The sequence below is a fragment of the Barbus barbus genome (genome assembly GCF_936440315.1).
Source record: "Barbus barbus genome assembly, chromosome: 14".
Classification (NCBI taxonomy): domain Eukaryota; kingdom Metazoa; phylum Chordata; class Actinopteri; order Cypriniformes; family Cyprinidae; genus Barbus; species Barbus barbus.
In genome coordinates this window covers 15,459,764-15,482,434 of record NC_136742.1, presented here as the reverse complement: position 1 = coordinate 15,482,434, position 22,671 = coordinate 15,459,764, and the positions used below count along the sequence as shown (strand labels likewise).

The 22,671-nt window shown below is 38.0% G+C and overlaps 2 protein-coding genes across 7 annotated transcripts in view; one reads left to right on the top strand and one right to left on the bottom strand.

Moving 5' to 3' along the window:
- LOC306880058 (pre-mRNA 3'-end-processing factor FIP1-like) overlaps positions 1-13,435 on the top strand; it is a 37,501-nt gene extending 24,066 nt beyond the window's left edge. For 3 of the 5 annotated variants that reach the window (XM_079433336.1, XM_079433338.1, XM_079433339.1), the window contains 3 exons: positions 1,022-1,208; positions 8,048-8,194; positions 12,778-13,288. In XM_079433336.1, the coding sequence (XP_079289462.1) occupies positions 1,022-1,208; positions 8,048-8,194; positions 12,778-12,928 (485 nt within the window). In that variant the 3' untranslated portion in view covers positions 12,929-13,288. Of the gene's footprint in view, positions 1-1,021; positions 1,209-3,477; positions 3,534-8,047; positions 8,195-12,777 lie in introns of all 5 variants that reach the window. The other 2 variants (XR_013785047.1, XM_079433337.1) reach the window with 2 other exon arrangements.
- Positions 13,436-13,855: 420 nt separating this feature from the next.
- Positions 13,856-22,671, bottom strand: part of LOC306880166 (E3 ubiquitin-protein ligase LNX-like) — a 42,301-nt gene continuing 33,485 nt past the window's right edge. For both annotated transcript variants that reach the window (XM_079433497.1, XM_079433498.1), the window contains exons 7-11: positions 21,881-22,015; positions 20,138-20,315; positions 18,656-18,914; positions 15,396-15,554; positions 13,856-15,217 (exon numbers count right to left, since the gene is read on the bottom strand). In XM_079433497.1, the coding sequence (XP_079289623.1) occupies positions 15,082-15,217; positions 15,396-15,554; positions 18,656-18,914; positions 20,138-20,315; positions 21,881-22,015 (867 nt within the window). In that variant the 3' untranslated portion in view covers positions 13,856-15,081. The remainder of the gene's footprint in view (positions 15,218-15,395; positions 15,555-18,655; positions 18,915-20,137; positions 20,316-21,880; positions 22,016-22,671) is intronic.

The following is a 22,671-nucleotide window of genomic DNA, read 5'->3' as shown; positions in this document are numbered from 1 at the left end:
GAATAGTGGGAAAATATTTCATTTGGAACCCGCATTTGGAGCGTCTTGATTGGAGCATCAAACACCCTGGGCCGCCACTCAAAAGAGTGAGAAAAAAAAAAAGTTTCTGCTCACACAAACATAGCCAGACTGCCACACACATCACAGAGCTTTGTACATGGGAGGATGCATGGGGAGGCATGCGGTTGGTGGCGACTACAGAAAGTTGAACTGCATACGAAGTGTTAGCTTACTCAACACTCTCTCATCATCACTACACATACACAAACACACATGTCCTGTTGACCTGTAGAGGGATACGTTTACAGCCACTGAGCATAGAAATGCACTGCTAGCATTTCCACTGCAGTCCAGCACACATCATTATTGTAGGCAGAGGTTAACAAGCACATACACACACACAGAAAAATGAGCATATCAGAAATTCTGCTGTGGCCTTGTTAACCTCTACATGTTGGAATGATTTGGGTGTACTTAAGAGGCTAAATCAGTTATTGTCACTCTGAGCTTTCAGTGATTGTTGTATGCATTTTTGTGTGTAAAAGAGAGGCAGAAAGCAAGCAATAGCTGTTATAGTAATAGCAAGCTGTTATCCTGCCATCTGTCACAAATGTGCAGTTTAAATATGCAGCAAAAACGTGCTGCATAAAACGGGTATGCCTTTAGGACAGAATTGTTTTTATTATAGTTGTGTTATTGTAAAATGTCAGATCTTAGGTTAGGGGCTAGCCAGATTGATCTCAGTTTTTTTGTGTGATAGCTTTGATATTTAATGTCACTATTGTAATTCTTTATTGTGTGTGTGTGTGTGTAATAATGAATTATATATTTCACACATTTAACATTTATTAATATCAATATAATATAATAATTAAATGCAATACATTATCAGTTATATATTATCATAAAATGTTTTATATATTTATTTGTTCTGACAATAGATTTCAATAGATGTGTATTTTTATTAACAGAAATCAATACATATGTATTTCTTAAATAATCTTATGTCTCTTTTTTCCAGGTGTGTATTCACCTGCCGTGGGCATGGCTTCATGGTCAGGTGTGATAGACAGTGGCAAAGCATGGGAAAACTACACCCGCCATAACAAAGAAAGGGTGAGAGAGAAAACCAGAGATAGAGGACACAAAAAAGAGCGGTATAGAGAAACAGACCGAGAACACAGTCCATCCTCACAAGATCACAGAAGGTAAGACAGCCAATCAGTCAAGACAGCCAACAGTCTCAATATAGCAAGGTTAAATGGGCCTTTAATTGGAGCTGCTTTTAAGATCTGTGCAACTATGTTTCTGGAGTCATTCTAAACCAGCATTACTTCCATTCCTCCGTGAAATACAAACTACAAATTTGTAGCCTACTGGTTTTTCTTTTTCCATGCAATTAGTCCACAGCGGGGTGTAGAGCTTTTTAAGCTTCAAAAACAAAACAAAAGAATTATAAAATAATTACAAAATTGCAAGTCTTCTGAAGCCATATGACAGCTTTGTGTGAGCAACAGACAGAAATTACTCCCTGATAGTGATGATCAGATCGAGTGATTAATTTTTTTGTGAACTGAATCAACATACTGTATTAATTTAAAAGACCAAACTTAACAAAACAAATGAACTCTTACAAAGCTATCATGTTGCACCAGAAGAAGTGAAATAGAGTAGGGATGTCACGATACCAAAATTCTAGTAGTCGGTACGATACCATTAAAAGTATGCGATACTCGATACCAAGTCGATACCACGGAAAAAAAAAAATAGTGAAACATTAACTCTTTTATTTAACATTACAAAAACACAACATTAGTGGCACTTTGCCTTCAAATAACACGCACGCACGCACTCGCACACACACGTTTGTTTTTGTGAAAACAAAAAACGTAATGGTTTTTAATGGTGTAATGGTTTTTATACTGTACAAACTGTATGTGCTGTTGCCCTACAACTAAACTTAACCCTCACAGGAAACTGTGCATTTCTACTTTCTCAAAAAAAAATCTCACTCTGTATGATTTATAAGCGTTTTGAAAAGTGGGGACATGGGGCAATGTCCTCATAAGTCACCTTCACCTTGTAATACCTATGTCATAACTGTGTCATTACACAAATTTATGTCCTCATTTGTCACAAACACACACATGCACACTCACACACCTATTCTCTGAATGCAAGCATTAGTTTAAATTCACTGACACACTGGCAGGCCGAAAATATTTTTTAAAAACATTTACATAAACAATTATTTAAACCAGTAATATTAGCCAATAATGTTAATAAGGATATTCCGCGGACGGATACACAACGAATGAACAAGTTGTAAGCTGTCAGACAGTTATGTATGTGTGTGATCATGCGCAGCACTTGTGCTTTCAGAGCTGCGTGCTCATTTAATTCTCACACCATCATATTCATAATACATTGTCACCATCTTCCACGTGTAGCTTTTTCTTCTTTACCCTTTGAGGACCGACTGAAACACTTTCAGGCATATGCTCTGTCTGCCCCCGTCAGTTCAAGAAGAATTGCAGCCTCGCAGGTTGCTACCTTCAGTACTTTCGGTACTCACGCTACTGAAGAAAAACAAGTACAGGCAGGATTTTGAAATGTTTATACCGACTTGGTACCGTAGTATCGGTTCTCGTGACATCCATAAAATAGAGTCATATGGTTTATTTTATGGTGCATTGCATCCTTTTAAAAGCTTGGCAACTTCAGTTCCCTTTTCACTGTAACTTAATGCAGCAAAGTAACTAACACATTCCTCAGAATTACTGCTTTAGTGTGCTACAGAAGAAAGTAAATCATACAGTTTGGTAAGAATTTTCACTTTTGGATGATTCATATTTCGTTCTCATTATTCGTTGCTGTGGTGGCAGTATGAGGTCACATGAGGAGAAAGCTGAGATTAAAACAGGGCAGTAGAACAGCTGGGAAGCACACCGGTCTGTTAGACTTATGAAGTCAACATGCTCTCGCTCTTTTAGATCATCTCTCTCTTACTCTCACTTCACATGAACATGCGTTACCATATCTCAATGTCTGAATGGGTATATCCTCTCTTGTGCCTTAAGGGTTGCGTTTTAATCAAAAATTGTGACAACGTGCTAAATAAAATGACTGCCAAATCTCAACATGGGTCCTCTGACTCACTGCTGGGCATGTGTGAAGACACACACACACTTCTGGCATGTTACCACATAAACTAGGACTGACGTTGCCGCACATGCCAAGGCTTTGAGGGTATGTTAGCGGCTTTATGCCTGTGCCTTTGCTCAGGGAGAGCAGAGATCCTATTGACCAACATGTTCGTTCAGCTCTAAGATCCTCTGTCTGATATAAACTGACAAATCTGTAATCTTTATCATTTATGTAATATCCACACAGAAACTGCACAATCCATCATTGTCTCCCACATGCTGAGTGAATGACAGCAACTCTGTTCACCATACACAACCTCTCTCATTTTAGCACATGCTGAGAGAACCTTACATCCATCACACACACTAAGATCCTGTTTATAGCTGGTAAGTTCCATTTCAAATGATTTGATCATGAGCTATAAATATGAGTGCTAATGGGTCTAAAATGTTTAGTGGTCCAATCATTCTTTCAGGAGTGTCTCTCAGGGCTTTGTATAAGGACCATTTATATTTACTATATACTCCCAACAAGTGATGTTTAATTTATGTTTAAAAATACTCCAAAACGCCACATTGCATTGATTTTAAAATTTAGCCAGTTTAAAAGAAAAATGCTACCAATGAACATTTTTAAATGCAGACTTCACAGGATATCTGTGTATGTAATGTAAAGTAAATGAATGAATATAGGTGATATACCCCCGGTTTTACAGACAAGGCTTAGGCCTAATCCCAGACTAATATGTAAGTCTGAGCTGTTTCAACTTAAATAAACTTGCACTAACTGATCTTAAAATATGTCAGTGCCTTTGTTTTGTCTCAAGATACACATCAGCATTGTTTTTTTCAAAGGCATGTTAATAAAAAGTACTTATGTCCTAATTGAACTATTGCCTAATCCTGGTTTAACCTAAGCCCTGTCTGTGAAACCAGGCCATAGTGTAGAGTTCAGTTTTAAGTTGAATACATGTATTTGACAAAAGTATTTAACTAAATAAGCTCAAAACACCACATTTGTGGCAAATTAAAACGAGTTTTTAAAATATTTTTTGATTAATTGTTTGATTGATTTTTTAAATACTTATAATATTACACTGGTACCTTTTTTTCATGATTAATTTGTTTTGCCTGATCACTCATGATAGGATCAACAAAGGTGAATGTTAACTCTTTCCCCACCAGCGTTTTTTTTTTTTTTTTTTTTTTTTCAAGTTGCCAACCACTGCCAGCATTTTTGATTATTTGTACCTAAATTTGACGGCCCTCAGAATATTTTCTGCTATGAATATATGAACATATTATATATCAAAATAAAGAACCGAGCTGCTTTTAATAAAAAAAAACTATTTTATTCTATCTTCATGTGTTCATGTTTTATCACCACTTGAATGCACATAGGTTTCATCAGAAATGCAACAATTTGGACAAAAAACAGAGAAAAATGTGTTTTTATCAAAGTAGTGCATTTTCAAGCAAAATACATTCAAATGTCTAATTCTTTCACCTGTAAATAATTAAAGGAATTAACTGAAATTGCATTCAATAAACAGAACAGACAGACACACACACACGCTTATACACACAAACACATACATATAAGCTACATACACACACACACACACACACACACATATATATATATATATATATATATATATATACACACTCACCTAAAGGATTATTAGGAACATCTGTTCAATTTCTCATTAATGCAATTATCTAATCAACCAATCACATGGCAGTTGCTTCAATGCATTTAGGGGTGTGGTCCTGGTCAAGACAATCTCCTGAACTCCAAACTGAATATCAGAATGGGAAAGAAAGGTGATTTAAGCAATTTTGAGCGTGGCATGGTTGTTGGTGCCAGACGGGCCGGTCTGAGTATTTCACAATCTGCTCAGTTACTGGGATTTTCACGCACAACCATTTCTAGGGTTTACAAAGAATGGTGTGAAAAGGGAAAAACATCCAGTATGCGGCAGTCCTGTGGGCGAAAATGCCTTGTTGATGCTAGAGGTCAGAGGAGAATGGGCCGACTGATTCAAGCTGATAGAAGAGCAACTTTGACTGAAATAACCACTCGTTACAACCGAGGTATGCAGCAAAGCATTTGTGAAGCCACAACATGCACAACCTTGAGGCGAATGGGCTACAACAGCAGAAGACCCCACCGGGTACCACTCATCTCCACTACAAATAGGAAAAAGAGGCTACAATTTGCACGAGCTCACCAAAATTGGACGGTTGAAGACTGGAAAAATGTTGCCTGGTCTGATGAGTCTCGATTTCTGTTGAGACATTCAGATGGTAGAGTCAGAATTTGGCGTAAACAGAATGAGAACATGGATCCATCATGCCTTGTTACCACTGTGCAGGCTGGTGGTGGTGGTGTAATGGTGTGGGGGATGTTTTCTTGGCACACTTTAGGCCCCTTAGTGCCAATTGGGCATCGTTTAAATGCCACGGCCTACCTGAGCATTGTTTCTGACCATGTCCATCCCTTTATGACCACCATGTACCCATCCTCTGATGGCTACTTCCAGCAGGATAATGCACCATGTCACAAAGCTCGAATCATTTCAAATTGGTTTCTTGAACATGACAATGAGTTCACTGTACTAAAATGGCCCCCACAGTCACCAGATCTCAACCCAATAGAGCATCTTTGGGATGTGGTGGAACGGGAGCTTCGTGCCCTGGATGTGCATCCCACAAATCTCCATCAACTGCAAGATGCTATCCTATCAATATGGGCCAACATTTCTAAAGAATGCTTTCAGCACCTTGTTGAATCAATGCCACGTAGAATTAAGGCAGTTCTGAAGGCGAAAGGGGGTCAAACACAGTATTAGTATGGTGTTCCTAATAATCCTTTAGGTGAATGTATGTGTATATATATATATATATATATATATATATATATATATATATATATATATATATATATATATATATATATATATATATATATATATATATATATATATATATATATATATAGAGAGAGAGAGAGAGAGATATAGATCACGCGTACACACACGTATATTCAGATTGATGGGTTATCAGTCCATCCACGACACAACTAGAGATGTTTCTGTGTCTGTAAAGGCATCTCTCTCACTGACTACCTCGTCCCGATCAGATTCAAAATGGTCAAAACATGATCTATATATATATATATATATGATCTACATTTTCTCTGATCCTTCCATTTATGCCGATCGTCTTGTATTCGGACCTGTAAGACCCAGAAATCTCGTAACTCATTCAGGACATGCGCTAAGGCTTTCCTTACCGTAATATACCTAGAACACGGATTGCCGTAAAAACTCGTCTTTGGCGGGGAAGCGTTGTCTCTTAATTGATGAGATATCTCATCAATGGCGGGGAAAGAGTTAATTCTAGGTGTAAACAGGGCTGAACTCAAGAGCAAGATAAACACAGAGATATCAACAACACCTGCACTGACAATCTGCCACACTAACTTTTCCTTCTTTTCTCACTTAGCACTTTCCCTCGCTCAGTCTCTCTCTCTTTGAATCTGATTGGTAATGCTCTTAGCAACTGGTTGGACATTTGGTGAACACTTTCCCCCTAGATATGATCTCATTCCTGTGGCTTAGAGAGAGGACTGGCCTGTCTTCAGTCCAGCTGGCACGACACCTACACATACTCACTCTCTCTCTCTCTCTCTCTCTCTCTCTCTCTCTCTCACACACACACACACACACGCACACACACACACACACACACACACACACACACACACACAGAGACAGACAGAGACACTCACAACATGTCTTACTCATTGTGCCTTAATACATTTATAAGTCCCAGAGGAACATGTGTATGGTTCTAATCCTTATTAATAAATAGCATGAAAAATGTGCAACAGCATGTGACTTATAAACACAGATTCATGTTGGGCTTGCAGCAGCGGCTGCTAACAATAACAGATATCAGTTGACTAACTGTGAGAAATGCACAAAGAGGAAACATAAAGGTTACTTAAAGGGACAGTTCACCCAAAAGATGCAGCGGAATGTTCATTTTTGGGTGAATGGTGCCTTTAAGTGAAACAAAAATAATTGGCTTTGTGGAGTGATCATGCACACTCCTACCACAAGTGATCACTGCCACCACAAACCCTTTTGTCCCCTGTCATCTAATTAGTGTTTCCAAGACTAATCTATAGCCCAACACCTGAGGCCCGGAAGTTTCAACTGACTGCTAATTACAGACAGAGTGATCAAGTTATTGAGTTTGTCTCTTTTCTCTGTCTTTCTTTTTCTGTGTGAATGTGCACAGAGAAAGAGAGAGAATGTGGTAAATGTGTACTTGGAGGCATTCATTAGAGTACTGTACATCAACGGCTGCAGGTTGAGCCATTTCAGAGAGATGCAGTGCATTTGTCTGACAATGACCCTGTTAACATGCACAAGAATATATATTCTTATATAATTTGTGTATGTTAACAGTGTTGGGAAAACTAGATTTAAGCTGTAACTATTTAGATTGGAATATAAAGTACTTAATGATAAAATGATGATACCTGACAAGTGTAACATTTTAAAAATCGGAATCCACTCAACATTCGAGTGCTTGGCATGCTAATATACTTATTGTTACAGTTATCTTTTTGTGTGTGACTGAACCTTTAGTCTTATAGTTTCACAACTTTGTTTCATGGTTGTTTGTCCCATTGGGAGTGTGGGAAGCCTTATTAGAAGCCAGTGTACCATCACAATGACATTAGCTTAGCAACATGCAAAATAAAGTCAATCCTTAAAAGGCAGCAACCTGTGTAGCTAAAGAGTCATCTCACTCTGTTTTAGAATAGACTGAAGCGCTCATTTTTCCCTCATTATTAATAAGTGTGCTTGTACATGTGTGTGCAGTGAGGAGGAGCGTGTGTCTCGACACAGGGATCACAGTCATTATGGAAGCGAGAGGTACCGGGAAAGCTCGGGAAGAGAAGGAATGAGAGACAGACATCGAGAAAGGCGACACAGAGACAGGAATGAACAACACAGATCCTCACGCAGGTAATGCCAGGAAAATTCATCAGGGTGCCGGACAGTAAATGAAAAATACCAAAGGTGACTAAAATGCCCTAGATGCTAGGCAGAAAAAGTCCTTGAAGTGAACGCCTGTTTTGTATCTGTTATCTTACATTTGATATATATTTCATAATATTCTATTCTAATCCTATTTAATTATGGGTTTAATTCCACTACTGACACCATAGTGACCCGTAAGCTGTCAACTTTATTTACTGTTTCAGAGTCAAATATCACTGAAGCTCACATTAAAAATTTACTCTAACTGTTCATTTCTGTATACTGGCATTTAGAGCTTATCTAAATTTGTTGTTGATTTTGATTACAGTATCTCACAGAAGCGAGTACACCCCTCACATTTTTGTAAATATTGTATTATATCTTTTCATGTGACAACACTGAAGAAATGACACTTTGCTACAATGAGTGTACAGCTTGTATTACAGTGTAAATTAGCTGTCCCCTCAAAATACACACAGCCATTAATGTCTAAACCGCTGGCCACAAAAGTGAGTACACCCCTAAGTGAAAATGTCCAAATTGGTCCCAATTAGCCATTTTCTTTCCCTGGTGTCATGTGACTCGTTAGTGTTACAAGGTCTCAGGTGTGAATGGGGAGCAGGTGTGTTAAATTTGGTGTTATCGCTCACTCTCTCATACTGGTCACTAGAAGTTCAACACGGCACCTCATGGCAAAAAAACTCTCTGAGGATCTGAAAAAAAGAATTGTTGCTCTACATAAAGATGGCGTAAGCTATAAGAAGACTGCCAAGACCCTGAAACTGAGCTGCAGCACGGTGGCCAAGAAGACCATACAGCGGTTTAACAGGACAGGTTCCACTCAGAACAGGCCTCGCCATGGTCGACCAAAGAAGTTAAGTGCAAGTGCTCAGCGTCATATCCAGAGGTCGTGTTTGGGAAATAGACGTATGAGTGCTGCCAGCATTGCTGCAGAGGTTGAAGGGGTGGGGGGCAGGGACGGATTAACGCACGGGAATACTGGGCACGTGCCCAGGGCACTGGACCAGAGGGGGGCCGAGCCGAAATACCGCTACTCCCGTACGATGTAAGCAAGATATTCATTTCACAATGTAAGCGACTTCAGTGATTAATGGGAGTTTTTGAGAGTGCTTTAATTCTGATACTGTCAACTTTAAAGTCAATGATACTGTTCTTTGATAATGTAAACGGAGTGGCTATTTACACTTAGTGCAAATAGCCCACCTTTTGGCAGAGGCTATTTACACTAATTCAGCCCACCAACGTGTGATTGGGACTGTCAACATTATAAAAACCGGCAATGATCAACATCACCCGTGGCACAGATGGTAAAGCGCGTACTGTGGTATTTTTGACACGATCGACTAGAGTTCGAACCCGCCTTTTGCCGAACTTTTTTTCTCCCTTTTTCAAATCTCATATCACATCGTAAAGGCATTTATTTTTAATAAAAATTAAAGAAATAACCAAAAAGTTGAAAATAAAGTATTGGGTAGGGTTAGGGTAGGAGTAGGGAGGGCTTTATTGTCCCAATAAGGTGGCATCCATTTAATAATCTGAATCAAAATTATAATTTACACTCAATAGGTTATTATTGCATACTGTTTTATAATGTAATGCAATACTGAGGTGCAGATAATTGCCACTATTTTGCAACAAGTAGTATAAATAGCAGAAAATCCTGCTATTTTAACATAGTGTAAATATAATCTATAGCTATTTGCACTTAGTGTAAATAACATATCGCTAAAAATACTGCTATTTTCACTTAGTGTAGATAAAATCCATTGCTAGTTGAATTTAAGAAAAATGGCCGCAATTTCAACTGAGGGGGGCCTATAATCAGTCCGTGCCCAGGGCACCTCTGTTTCATAATCCGTCCCTGGTGGGGGGTCAGCCTGTCAGTGCTCAGACCATACGCCGCACACTGCATCAAATTGGTCTGCATGGCTGTCGTCCCAGAAGGAAGCCTCTTCTAAAGATGATGCACAAGAAAGCCCGCAAACAGTTTGCTGAAGACAAGCAGACTAAGGACATGAATTACTGGAGCCATGTCCTGTGGTCTGATGAGTCCAAGATAAACTTATTTGGTTCAGATGTGTCAAGGCAATCAGGTGAGGAGTACAAAGGCAAGTGTGTCTTGCCTACAGTCAAGCATGGTGGTGGGAGTGTCATGGTCTGGAGCTGCATGAGTGCTGCCGGCACTGGGGAGCTACAGTTCATTGAGGGAACCATGAATGCCAACATGTACTGTGACATACTGAAGCAGAGTCTGGGCCGCAGGGCAGTATTCCAACATGATAATGACCCCAAACACACCTCCAAGACGACCACTGCCTTGCTAAAGAAGTTGAGGGTAAAGAGATGGACTGGCCAAGCATGTCTCCAGACCTAAACCCTATTGAGCATCTGTGGGGCATCCTCAAACGGTAGATGGAGGAGCGCAAGGTCTCTACTATCCACCAGCTCCGTGATGTCATCAAAGAGGAGTGGAAGAGGGCTCCACTGGCAACCTGTGAAGCTCTGGTGAACTCCATGCCCAAGAAGGGTTAAGGCAGTGCTGGAAAATAATGGTGGCCACAAAATATTGACACTTTGGGCCCAATTTGAACATTTTCACTTAGTGGTGTACTCACTTTTGTGGCCAGCGGTTTAGACATTAATGGCTGTGTGTTGAGTTATTTTGAGGGGACAGCAAATTTACACTGTTATACAAGCTGTACACTCACTACTTTACATTATAGCAAAGTGTAATTTCTTCAGTGTTGTCACATGAAAAGATATAATAAAATATTTACAAAAATGTGAGAGGTGTGCTCACTTCTGCGAGATACTGTATATAAATAGCATCCATAATTGTTTAGATACATTTATTTTTAAATTATATTTTATTATATTATACTCTACATAGAACAAGTAGTGTAAAAAGGATTGTATTTTATTGTGCTTTATTGCATTGTATTGTATTGTATTGTATTACAGGTACTGTGAAATTTTAATATCAATTAATAAATATTGCCCCTTAATTAGGGGGAAAAAGTAATTTTCTCATATATAATACCCAATACACTTACGTACAAATTCAGACGACTGTTAATATGACAATATTTACACAACTATCAATACTTTGTTGACCAACTACCAAGCAATGCTTCATTTTGTTCAGTCTGTGGTGTAAAAAGGTTGCATTAGCAATTAAAGAAAAAACAAGCAAAACATGGTCAGGTCAAAATGTCTGAATAATTTGTGGTCCCAATTTTTTTTATAAATTTTACTGGTAGTCCACTGTATGAAGAATTTTTGGGTATAATATGTCACAGTTTACTTAATTTTGCTATACTCACTTACGTAAATGAACCAGATATATAAAAATATATATCTGGTGTCTGAATAATTTTTAGTTTGACTGCGGATTAATTATTGTTGATTACTACAAAGTAATCCAGTCAAGAGCAGTGAGTGATTTTCTTTCTTTCGTTTTCTTGGATTAACATTAAGGACACTGACAACAGCTAGTAAATTAGACGCGGTCACTTTAAGAGACAATGCATCCATTATAATGGTACATATCCGGTTTCTTTAATCAGACATACCCAATTTAGTTCTTGCAGTCTCTACTAATGAGCAGGGCAGGGGGGCTTTCAGGACCGGTTTAGGTACCACTGGTTTAAATGATTGGCCAAAAGCTAAAGTTTTTAATTGAAAGCAGTGTCATGTAAACGTACCCTACATGTACCTGGAAAAGGAAACCCCAAAAAGGTTCCTCAGTCATTATGTGCTGTAATACTACCGGAAAAAAAATGATCCCAAAACTTATCCATAAGGAATTCTCAGATAGCCAGACAGCATGTCTTTTATGAAAATCATTTAGCAATCATTTATTGATGTCTGACGCCGTGAGGATGGATAGTGTACGCCGTGATGTTTTTAAAAGATCGGCTTAAATGTGTGATATGAATAATGGTCAAAAATTTATAGTATTCTAAATTGATTCTCAATTATTGAAATGACTAGACTATTCCTTATGTTTCATGTTTCATACCTGTTTTTTATATTCTAATGCAGATATGTATTGGTGTTGCATTGTTGTTTATACATGATTAATTATTGAATCAAAAAAATATAAATATATTTCTAAGGTCATGACTTAACAAGCAGTAGGCTGTGTGTTGAAAATGACCAATCACAGGAGCGGAGACATCTGACATTTGATCCCCGCCTCCAAAGTCTCAAAAGTCGACTTGATGAGCAAGCAGGGGTTGAGCAGTTGAGAGAGCATAGAGGGGGTCGAGCGAGCGCTACTCTGCGCTGTTCTCGCGAGAACGCATTTTTGCACGCGGACACACAAATGCTCCCTCACGAAGATGGTTTTCCGTGCGTGGATACTGTTCTGTGCGCTCATATCATGTGAACGCATCTTGTTTTTATGTGCGCGACATTTGACTCTATTTAAACATCATAGTAACGCACACAAAAGGTCTACAAAGGTGATTCATTGGGGGCAAACCATCTTATATAACCATTATATATAGATCATGTGACCTTCTTTTCTCTGTCTCTCTCATTAGTGGCAGCAGTAGGAGATGTCATGATGATAGTGATGACGCAGATAGCCACAGGAGACACAGGCACAAACGCTCTAGACACAACCGAGGAAGCCTTGAGCCCAGCGAGGAGTGCAGTGTGGACCAGGAGAACCAATCAGAGGCCACAGAATAACTCCCTGGCCAGCTGGTGAGCCCGTTTGTTGACCAGTAGGAGGTCTTTAGTGAAAGATCATTAGTCTCGTCACCAGTCAGAGCACGAGTAAACAACTGTGAATAGATTTTGATTAATCGTATGCCAAAAACTTGATAAACCAATTTATGTTACTGTTTTAGCAATTTAACATTTAATTTTTTGAAAATATGATTTAAAAAAAGTAAAAGGTGGTCAAAAGAGTACACTTTTTAATTTAGAAATTTATTTATTCATTATTTAAAATGACTTTAATTGTTTTGATAATACAAAATGGTATTTTTGTTGTGCCAAATGTTATTTTTGTTGAAGCAAAATCATTATAAACATGATCAAGAAATGTAAATGTGTGTGAACCATGATTTAGTGTGGAGAAAGAAGAAATTAATACATTTTATTCAGCAAAGATGCATTAGTCATCCAAACTGACAGTAAAGACATTTATAATCTTAAAAAAGATTTAGATTTCAAATAAATGCTGTTGTTTTTAACGTTCTATTCATCAATGTATCCTGAAAAAAAAAAAATATTTCTCAACAATATTATGCAGCACTAATGTTTTCAACATAATAATCAGAAAGCTTGAGCACATAATCAGCATATTAGAATGAATTTTGAAGGATCATGTGATACTGAAGACTGGAGTATTGGTTGTTGAAAATTCAGCTTTGCGATCACAAGAATAAATTACATTTACAAATCTATTCAAATAGAAAATTTTATTTTGAACAAATCAAAAATACAATAAAAATAATAATCTTTTAAAATATTTTTACAAACAACAGCCTCTGTGAACCTCTTTCAAAACAAAAATCCTACCGACCCAAAACTGAACGGTAATGTGTTTGTGTGTGTAAATCTATATATTTATATACACACAGCGCACAAGAACACGAGACAGTAACACAAGTCTCCTTGTAGAATGACTTTATTGATCATTGAACCAAAGGTACCAACAGATACAATATACTGCACAAGCCAAAGCATGAGATGCCAGAGCACGCACCTTACCCCACAATACCTACACACACACACACACTCACACAGTGTGCTTTTCACACACCACTCTCTCCTATTCTTTCACCTCCAAAGTAAACAAAAAAAAGTCAGCAAGGCCGCCAAAATCTCACGTTATCATTATAAACATTATAAGTTATCATCCATTTTTAAAATAGATTATTAACATTGCTTTTCTTTTTTCAGTTGCTATTCTTTTTTTATTACTCACTATAGTTTATTTTCATATGCGACAGCATCTGAAACGTACCAACATAGATAGAACTACTTGGCAAATGTGTCTCCATGCCAGCGGATGGAGAGAACGAACCACTGTCAGAACGAACAAAACAAAGCCGATATCCGAAAGCCATAGGAACAGAGAGAAATAAACCAAAATTAATATTAGTCATAGTACAAGTGCTTGAATCTGTTTTGTTCTTTTTTCAGACATCGACGTTTATAGTAAAGAATGTGATTCCACTTCGATGCATTTTCTAACATGTAAAACTAATGGAATTAGCAACTTGTGTCCCCCACCCAAACCCTACACATCCCAGTATGCCTTTCACCTCTCGTTCGAAGGAAACCCCTCTTATGTGCAGCATCTCAATGTCCTCTACGAACAACATTAGTCACACAATCTGACTACATATAGCACAGTGCCCATGTTTATACATCTATTTCCGAGTCATTTATTGACTGATGTGCTCCTCGTTGCATCCTGAAATTGTGTTTTTAGACACTCCCAAGTCCTTTAATACAGATTAAAAGCTCCACCTTCCATCTCTAACGACACAATGTTCCTCTCATGCACACATATCATCTTTATGCCTTGACAAAAGGGCAATTGTGAAAGCTCCTCCTGGTTTCGGAGTGTGATAAACGTGCTTCTTGGTGGGCGAAGTCATGGCGTTAGCCCCGCCTTCAAGTTTAGAGTCTGAGCTCCTAATACCTGAATAAGGTCCATGTGTCACTTCCTGCTCCCAGAGGGCAGTCCGTATCATAAGCCCTGCCTTTCAAGGAAGTATCAGATTCTAAAATCCACCATTTTAGTTGTCATTATAAGGTCTGTAGTGTAAGCTCCACCCCCTAGAGCAGGGTCAATGTGATAAGCCCCTCCCACATGCAGAGCAGTCCTATAGCAGGCTTCCGGGCCAAGAAACGATGGTGAGAGTGATCCGACCCCTCAGCTCCTTGAGCAGGCGAACTAGAGCCGTGTGTGTCATTCCCCAAGTGCTCGTCCCGTTCACCTCCAGCAGGATGTCTCCACAGCTAATGGGAAAAAAAGAAAAGGGATGAAGTTTTAGCATGTTGGAGTCGTGAGAAGAATGAGGGTAAAGATAAAAAAGGTTGTTTTTAATAAATTGTGCTAGGCAGTTTATTTATAGGTGTTCTACATAAAGCATGGTTTCCGACAATAGTAGATTCTACATATTCCAGGTGTCCGTACCGTATCCTGCCGTCATTGTAGGCCGGTGTGCCCTCTACGATAGAGCGGATAAAGAAGGACTGGTTACAGTTGAGTTCTTCTTGTCCACCCACAATACTGAAACCCAGACTGCCAGACGTGCTCCTACGGAGGACAATGTCTTTACAGCAATATAGATGCCTGGAATGGACAGAAAATTCAAGGTTAATTTTTTTTCAGCAGACATAAATCAACAAATGATTCACCAAGGACACTTAAAGGGATAGTTCACCCAGACCCTGAAACAATTTTATTGCAATTTTAAACCCTGAAGCACTTTTATTGCATCATCTTTTGAATGGTAACAGATTGTTATTGTCATGGTCTACTGGAACAAAATGAGGGTAAATAATAATAGAATTTCTGTTAACATGTTACATTAAGGTGTAATTTATAAACATTAGGGGAAAGGGGAAAGGGAAGTGGTGTGTGGCCAAGTATGGTGACCCATACTCGGAATTTGTGCTCTGCATTTAACCCATCCAAGTGTCCGCAGTTGGGGGTTCGGTGCCTTGCTCAAGGGTCTCACCTCAGTCGTGGTATTGAGGGTGGAGAGAGTGTTGGTTATTCACTCCCCCCACCTACAATCCCTGCCGGACCTGAGACTCGAACCCACAACCTTCAGGTTACAAGTCCAACTCTCTATCCATTAGGCATTACTTAATGGACAATACTTTTACATCATTTAATAATCTTTGTAAATATTCATTTCAGCATATACAGATTTTTTAAAGATTTATTTTTGGAATTATTGATCGGGAATGGTCCTCGAACCGCGATTCCAACTCGGGCCGTCTGTAGCAAAATGGCACGATAGGTCGGCATGCTGCCCACAAGGCTATTGGTGCGACCAAATTAATATATTTTTAAACATTTGAAGTTGTATAAATTAGTAAGCTAAATTATACATTTTTAAATTATTATTATAAAAAAGGGATTGTGATAGTTCATTTCTGATATACATTATAAATATGATTTAAACTGGGCTGTTGTTATAATTATTATCATTATTATTAAAAAGACATTTTGATTAATTAGTTAATTTCTTTATATACAGTATATGATTGGTATCAATTATATTGCATTTGGTACATTTGGTATCAATTATATTGTATAAATTATTATTATTATTGAAAAAACAACAACAACAGTGTGAAAGCAATGGGAGAGAAGGTGAATGAGATGCAGTCGGGTTACCCACAATGCTATCCACCTTTTTCTTGCCGTAAAAATGGATGCGGCCATTTGTAAATTCTGTGGGTCTTGCTTATGGTCTCATCCGCATCCAGCTATTTTTAGCTGTACAAAACAGTTTGTTTTGCTGCTTGATATTGAAAATTGATGTCTTACACACAATTATGAACACACTGGTTTGTAGTGCAAACAGTTTTACCGTTTACTGCACATTATTTTTCTCGTTATTTACCTACAGCAGCTAATGAACTGGAAGTCTCACCCATAGGCTTTTGTAGAAAAAGGTGGATATGTAAATGATTTACCTTGAATAATAAATGTTGTTAATTATTACCTGATGACAAATGCACTAACTAATGCTAACAAATTGAGCCTTATTTTACAGAATTATCAATTTTTTTATCAACTATCCATTTAAGGGATTTACATGGGGTGCATTTCAAGAGCTGGAGGCAAGAGAGAAATTCCTTCAAAAAGGTTCAGTGGGAGCTTATGTATATTATGGAGAAATAAGTGAGTTTCAAATGACGAGCAGCACTGAAAGGCTCGATTTGTGTTTAAAGACGGACAGTTTCTGAAAAAATGCTACTGTAGATATTTAAAATATCGATATCAACCATGTCTGACAGCTAACAGCTCAGATTTAAAGTGGACTTCTGTGAAATTAGATGTAGAAATGGAGAGCAGACAAATGTGTGAAGGAAAGAAAGAAACAGAACTAAGCAGGAAAAGTTCAGGGAATGGAAGAGAAAGGTCTATTTAAAACCGTCACACTCTCAGACATCTAAACCTGTTACAGCAGAGAGGGTGAGAAGGGTTTTCCTCAACCCTGCTCTGTTCTCCCCTGTAGTGCTCTCTTTCTCCCCTACACACAACTTTCTCAATTATTATGCATATGAAATAATTTGGGAAGTTGTTAAGAACTCCACACTTCATCACAGCGAATTCCCACAGATCTGGTGTGAGAAGGGAAGAAAACGGGCAGAAAGTGGGAAAGATCAAACCTACACAATAGACCTTTAAGAAAAACAGCAGTATGTGTGTGTGTGTGTGTGTGTGTGTATGTATATGTATATATATGCGTGTATATCAGGGGTGGCACAGTACACAGATGTCACGGTTCGGTACGTACCTCGGTTCGGGGTTCATGGTTCGGTAAAACAGGAAAAAAAAAAAAAAATCTACTATGTTTGGTTTCTTTTCATTTATTTTGAGCAGAGTAGTACAGTAGTAATACTAAATATTATATTACATTTTATATATATATATATCTGCATATATCTCATCTGCAGTACGTATATACATACAAGGAATAAATTCTTGAAATATATTTGATTTAGTTACCAGATAAACAAGGGGGAAAACAGAAAGGAAACTCAAATGGTTTTGTTTTCATTGTGAGTGTACACAAATAAAAGCAGACCTTTATACAGTAATGCATTATTAAGACGATAAGTGTTTAAAGTTGATTCTGCTGGTATAAGGAAACCAGCATTGCTAAAGTTGGTATCGAAATAAAATACAAACAGCGCGCCCACCTCTGTGTTACCGTTGGTACGCGACTGATGTACAAAGCCTATAATTTACATAAATAATAGTTTAGCATTCAGATACGTTACATTGCAAATATGGAAATATTATGGAATATTTGGATTTGTGCTCCATTTCGTAAACAGTTGAGTGCACAGGCCTTTAAAGTATACTCCTTTGTAGTCTATGTGAGAGACGCGTTCAAAGTCAGCACACGATCACTGTTTAGTGGGCTTTGTTTTCAAGTGCGCAACTCACAGCATTCGCCTTTCTTCTGTTGGCGGTTATCAAACATCGTTGCATTACTGTGGGCGCCCCTTCTGGATTGGGGGTGAATTGCCTGTATTCGTTGTAAGGCCTCATGCACCGAACCGAGATGCCCGTATCGTGACGGTTCGGTACGAATACATGTACCATAGCACCCCCAGTGTATATGTATATATATGTATGTATAAAGAGACAAAATTAATTCAAATAATGTATGTCTATTTTTTTTGTGTGTGTTCTGCTCAATGTACCTGGGCAGCTGGAGCCAGGACACCCAGAGGGGGGAGTAATCATCATTAGGTGGGGGTAGTTTGATATCTCCGGGTGAAGAGGGCAAAAGAGCGCAGGGGGAATGCAGGGGCGGCATGCAGTCCAGGGAGCTCTCATTTGGGGGTCTCATTTCTAGTACCCGCAGGACCACAGGGGACGAGGTGTTCTTTAGGTTAGCCACAGCCTCGCTCCGAGTCACACCCGTCAGGTCAACCCCATTCACATTTAGAAGGATGTCACCTAGAAGACGGGATAGATGGGGATCACAGGACCGTAACAGATATGTTGTTGCATGACAGAGTTGCATTTAATTTAATTTTTTTAATAAGTTAATACTGTTCTCCAGCAAGAGATGCGTTAAATTGATCAAAAGTGACAGTAAAGACATTGCAAAATATTTTCAAATGAAAATTTCAAATAAATGATATTCTTTTGAACTCTCTATTCAAAATAGAACAATAGAAAATGTATTTTAAACTGTAATACTATTTCAAAATATTACTGTTTTTATTGCATCAAATAAATGCAGCCTGGGTAAATGCAGATTTTATAAACATGTTAAAAAAAATTTTACCAACCCCAAAATTTTTTTTGTGTTTGTGTAAGATTATTTTCAATACAAATACACTGTTTATTTTTAATAAACTAAAACCTTGTTCAATCAATAATCAATCAATAATAATTTTATTCCGGTCCTCACAAACAAATTTTCACAAAATAAATAAATAAATAAAATACATAGTTCATAGTTAACGCTACAGGAAAATGCATATTGAAATGACTAAAGTGCTGTATTCCAGCTTCATTACGAATCATTTTCTATTCTATGATAACTGTTTCTGTTGTACATAGTTTTGCATAGTAATGCACAAAATGGAAAGACTAACTAGTTGTAGTTTATTACCAACTTAGAGCCTAATTTACCATGAAGCGCTTTCTAAAACCTACTTTCTTCCAAATAACAAACCCCCCCCCCCTGAAATTTTTGGTTCAATTCAAACACTGGGCTTACCACACCTTTGTACAGATTATAAAGACTCAAAGCTTTGATCTTGCACGTGTGTGTCTGTATTTGCTAGATACTTTAAACTACTGCCTCCATACACCAGCCTGTATATGATCACCACTTCACACGCCTACATACATGTCACATATGACAAAAATAACCCTGAAAAACTTCCATACGCTCAATCGGAGGCTGATAATTGTGAGTGTGTATGACAGAGACAGATTTAGCAGTATGGCAGGTGTATGAGTGGGACAGTGTCATTTTCTAGTGTTATATATGCATATATTTGCAGAGCTGATGACGGGCATACATATGCAGTAGCAGGTGTGTCTTTGTGTTTGTGTGTGTACTTGCATTCAAAAGAAGGAAAGATCAGAGGGGCACCTTGGAAACAGGTGTGTGCAGCTTTGTCAGATGTGTCTGAATAGGTTAAACACACTTTGTGAGGCTGTACCTTTGCGGATCGAGCCCTCTTGTCCAACCACTCCATTGGAGTCGACGTTAGTAACGTAGACGGGCAGATCCCACCCCCTGCTGCTCATCCCACCCGCAACCGTCATGCCGAGAGAATCGTGCGGCTCCTTCAACAGAGTCACCGTCTTCTCGTAACATGCAGGCTTTTGGCATGAATCCTGAAATGGAGGGACAGGAAATGAGAAAGATGAATTCAATAAAGTTTCAGTGCAAATTACTCCGTTTTATGATGTTTGTTGGCCTATGATCTGGATTCACACTTTCCTGATGCCACAAAAAAGAATAATATCTGAACACATAACTGCCTGAAGCATGTGTGTGTGTGTGCTTGTGTGTTTGTAATAATTGGTGAGCTTGCAGGACGCTGTGTTATTGCTGACCACAGCCTAATTTTACCTTGGATCTGCTCCAAAAACAACAAACACAGTCGCTAAGTCCTAACTTAATAAAAAGCGTTATTAAAGTTCAGTAAAAGGGCTGTTTATATTTAGTCTGTGCCTCTGGCAACAGAAAAATCAGATCTGGAGTTAGTGTGTCGGCTTATCGCTGGAGAGACTGGCTGTGAGTGTGTGTGTGTGTGTTAGGCCGTGTCTAATTCAGAGGAGTGAAAAGCCTCTGACAAAATGCTGCCAGAATGTTTCCACCTCTCCAAGTGTGTAAAAGAGAATTAACAAGAGTAACTGAAAGGATAAAAAGTGATCGAAAGAAAGAGAGAATGGGGAAGAGAGAGAATGTTAGGGTTTGGTTTGTTCTGGTCTGGTTTTATAGGGGTTTGGGCCTTTTGAAAAACAACAGGAAATTATATCATAGAGAGGACCCTTGCAGATCCTCATTACTGTGTGTCAAGGTCAATAAGTCTATCAGATCATTTGGACTTTTCATGTCAAGGCAAGGTTAGATCAGGTTATAAAATGTCAAGTGGTGTGACCCAAAAAAAGGTAAGACTTTACTTAAAGCCTTTATGTACAATGCATTATAAATGTTATTAAAAGGTATAATGCATTATAATTATTCATTAATAATTATAACCAAATTTAAAATGCTTTGTGTAACAATGAATGTGTGTTATAATGGATTAACTGTGGTTACAATTATTCATGAGATTGTACAATGCATTATAAGGTGCGTTACAAGGAATAATTAATGCATTAAAACTACTTTTATAATGCATTATAAATAAACACTTCAAAAGTGTTACCAAAAAGTAAAAAATCAATAAATAGAAACTTTAAAAAGACTTTGCAAATAGGAATCCTATATTGAAATGACTGGATTTGGTGTACGAAAATTCACAAACAACTAATTGTAACTGCGCCTTTATATGTGATTGACACTTAAACCAGCAAACATTCACAAGTTGGTCTGAGATGGGGGTTTTTCTGGAAGGCAAAGGAGAGAGAGAAATGACTAATGATGAATTTGACTTTTATTAGAACAAGGGAAGTTGTCAGTGCAGATATTGAGCAACAGAAAATCCCATTTAGAAGATGCACTGAAATCCAGCCTGCCGTCGCTGTGTTTCCTCCTGCTGGGTTTTCTTCTGTTAATAGGTTTGGAGACGGCTGTCTCAAAGGAGTGTGTGTGTGAGCTGGCTGATTGCTTGATTCTTTGATGTAGAAGTAATAGGCTTTCAGATCTTTTCCTCAGTAAGAGAATGTTTAGTGAAACGGTGCAGAGGGACAGGAAATAAAGAGTGTGTGCGCCTTATGCTCATGAAACCCACCAGTAAAGAGTGCTCAATATCCACAGGCGAGTAGGGCGGTGGTCCCTCCATGTTCCATGGCGCCTCCTGTAAGATATCCGGAGTAGGGATGTGAGTCTGGCGGGACACAATGAAGTGGACGCGGTCCTCACTCGCCTGCAGAACACATAGTAGATAGCATTAGTGTCCTGCTTTATATGATTTTTAGGGTTTAAAGGCCTGTTCACACCAAAGACAATAACTAGAATGTTAACGGTATAGTTTTAATAATTGTTCTAATTCTATGAGAATGGGGGACCTCCACACTACAACTATAACGATAATGGCATAGTATAACTATATCACAACGATATCGTTGTAATCACATTAAGAATGATTTTCACGCTGATGAATGATAAAAACAATGACAGCCAATCAGAATGTAGTTATCTTTACAGTTATTGTTCTTGGTGTGAAAAAGTATACTAAGTAGAAGTGTCAAGACAACTAGCTTGACTGGGACATTTTATTCTAGAGAGCATTTGATTGGACAAAAATCTATATAGCACAAGATGAGTCATCAATATTTATATAAAAAATAAGTTAAAACTTAAATCTGAATGGGAATGAAATTCTGCTTTTTAAAGACTGCTCAAAAATTATAAGATTAATCATGACTATTTTATTCTATTCACAGCCATGATTTTATGTTTCTTTTCAAGTTTCTGCTTTAAAAATTACTGTGCGCACAGAAAAAAATACTATTTTTTATTTTATTTTATTTTATTATTTATAAATTAATTAAAAATTATGAAATATAAAATGTTTTCCTG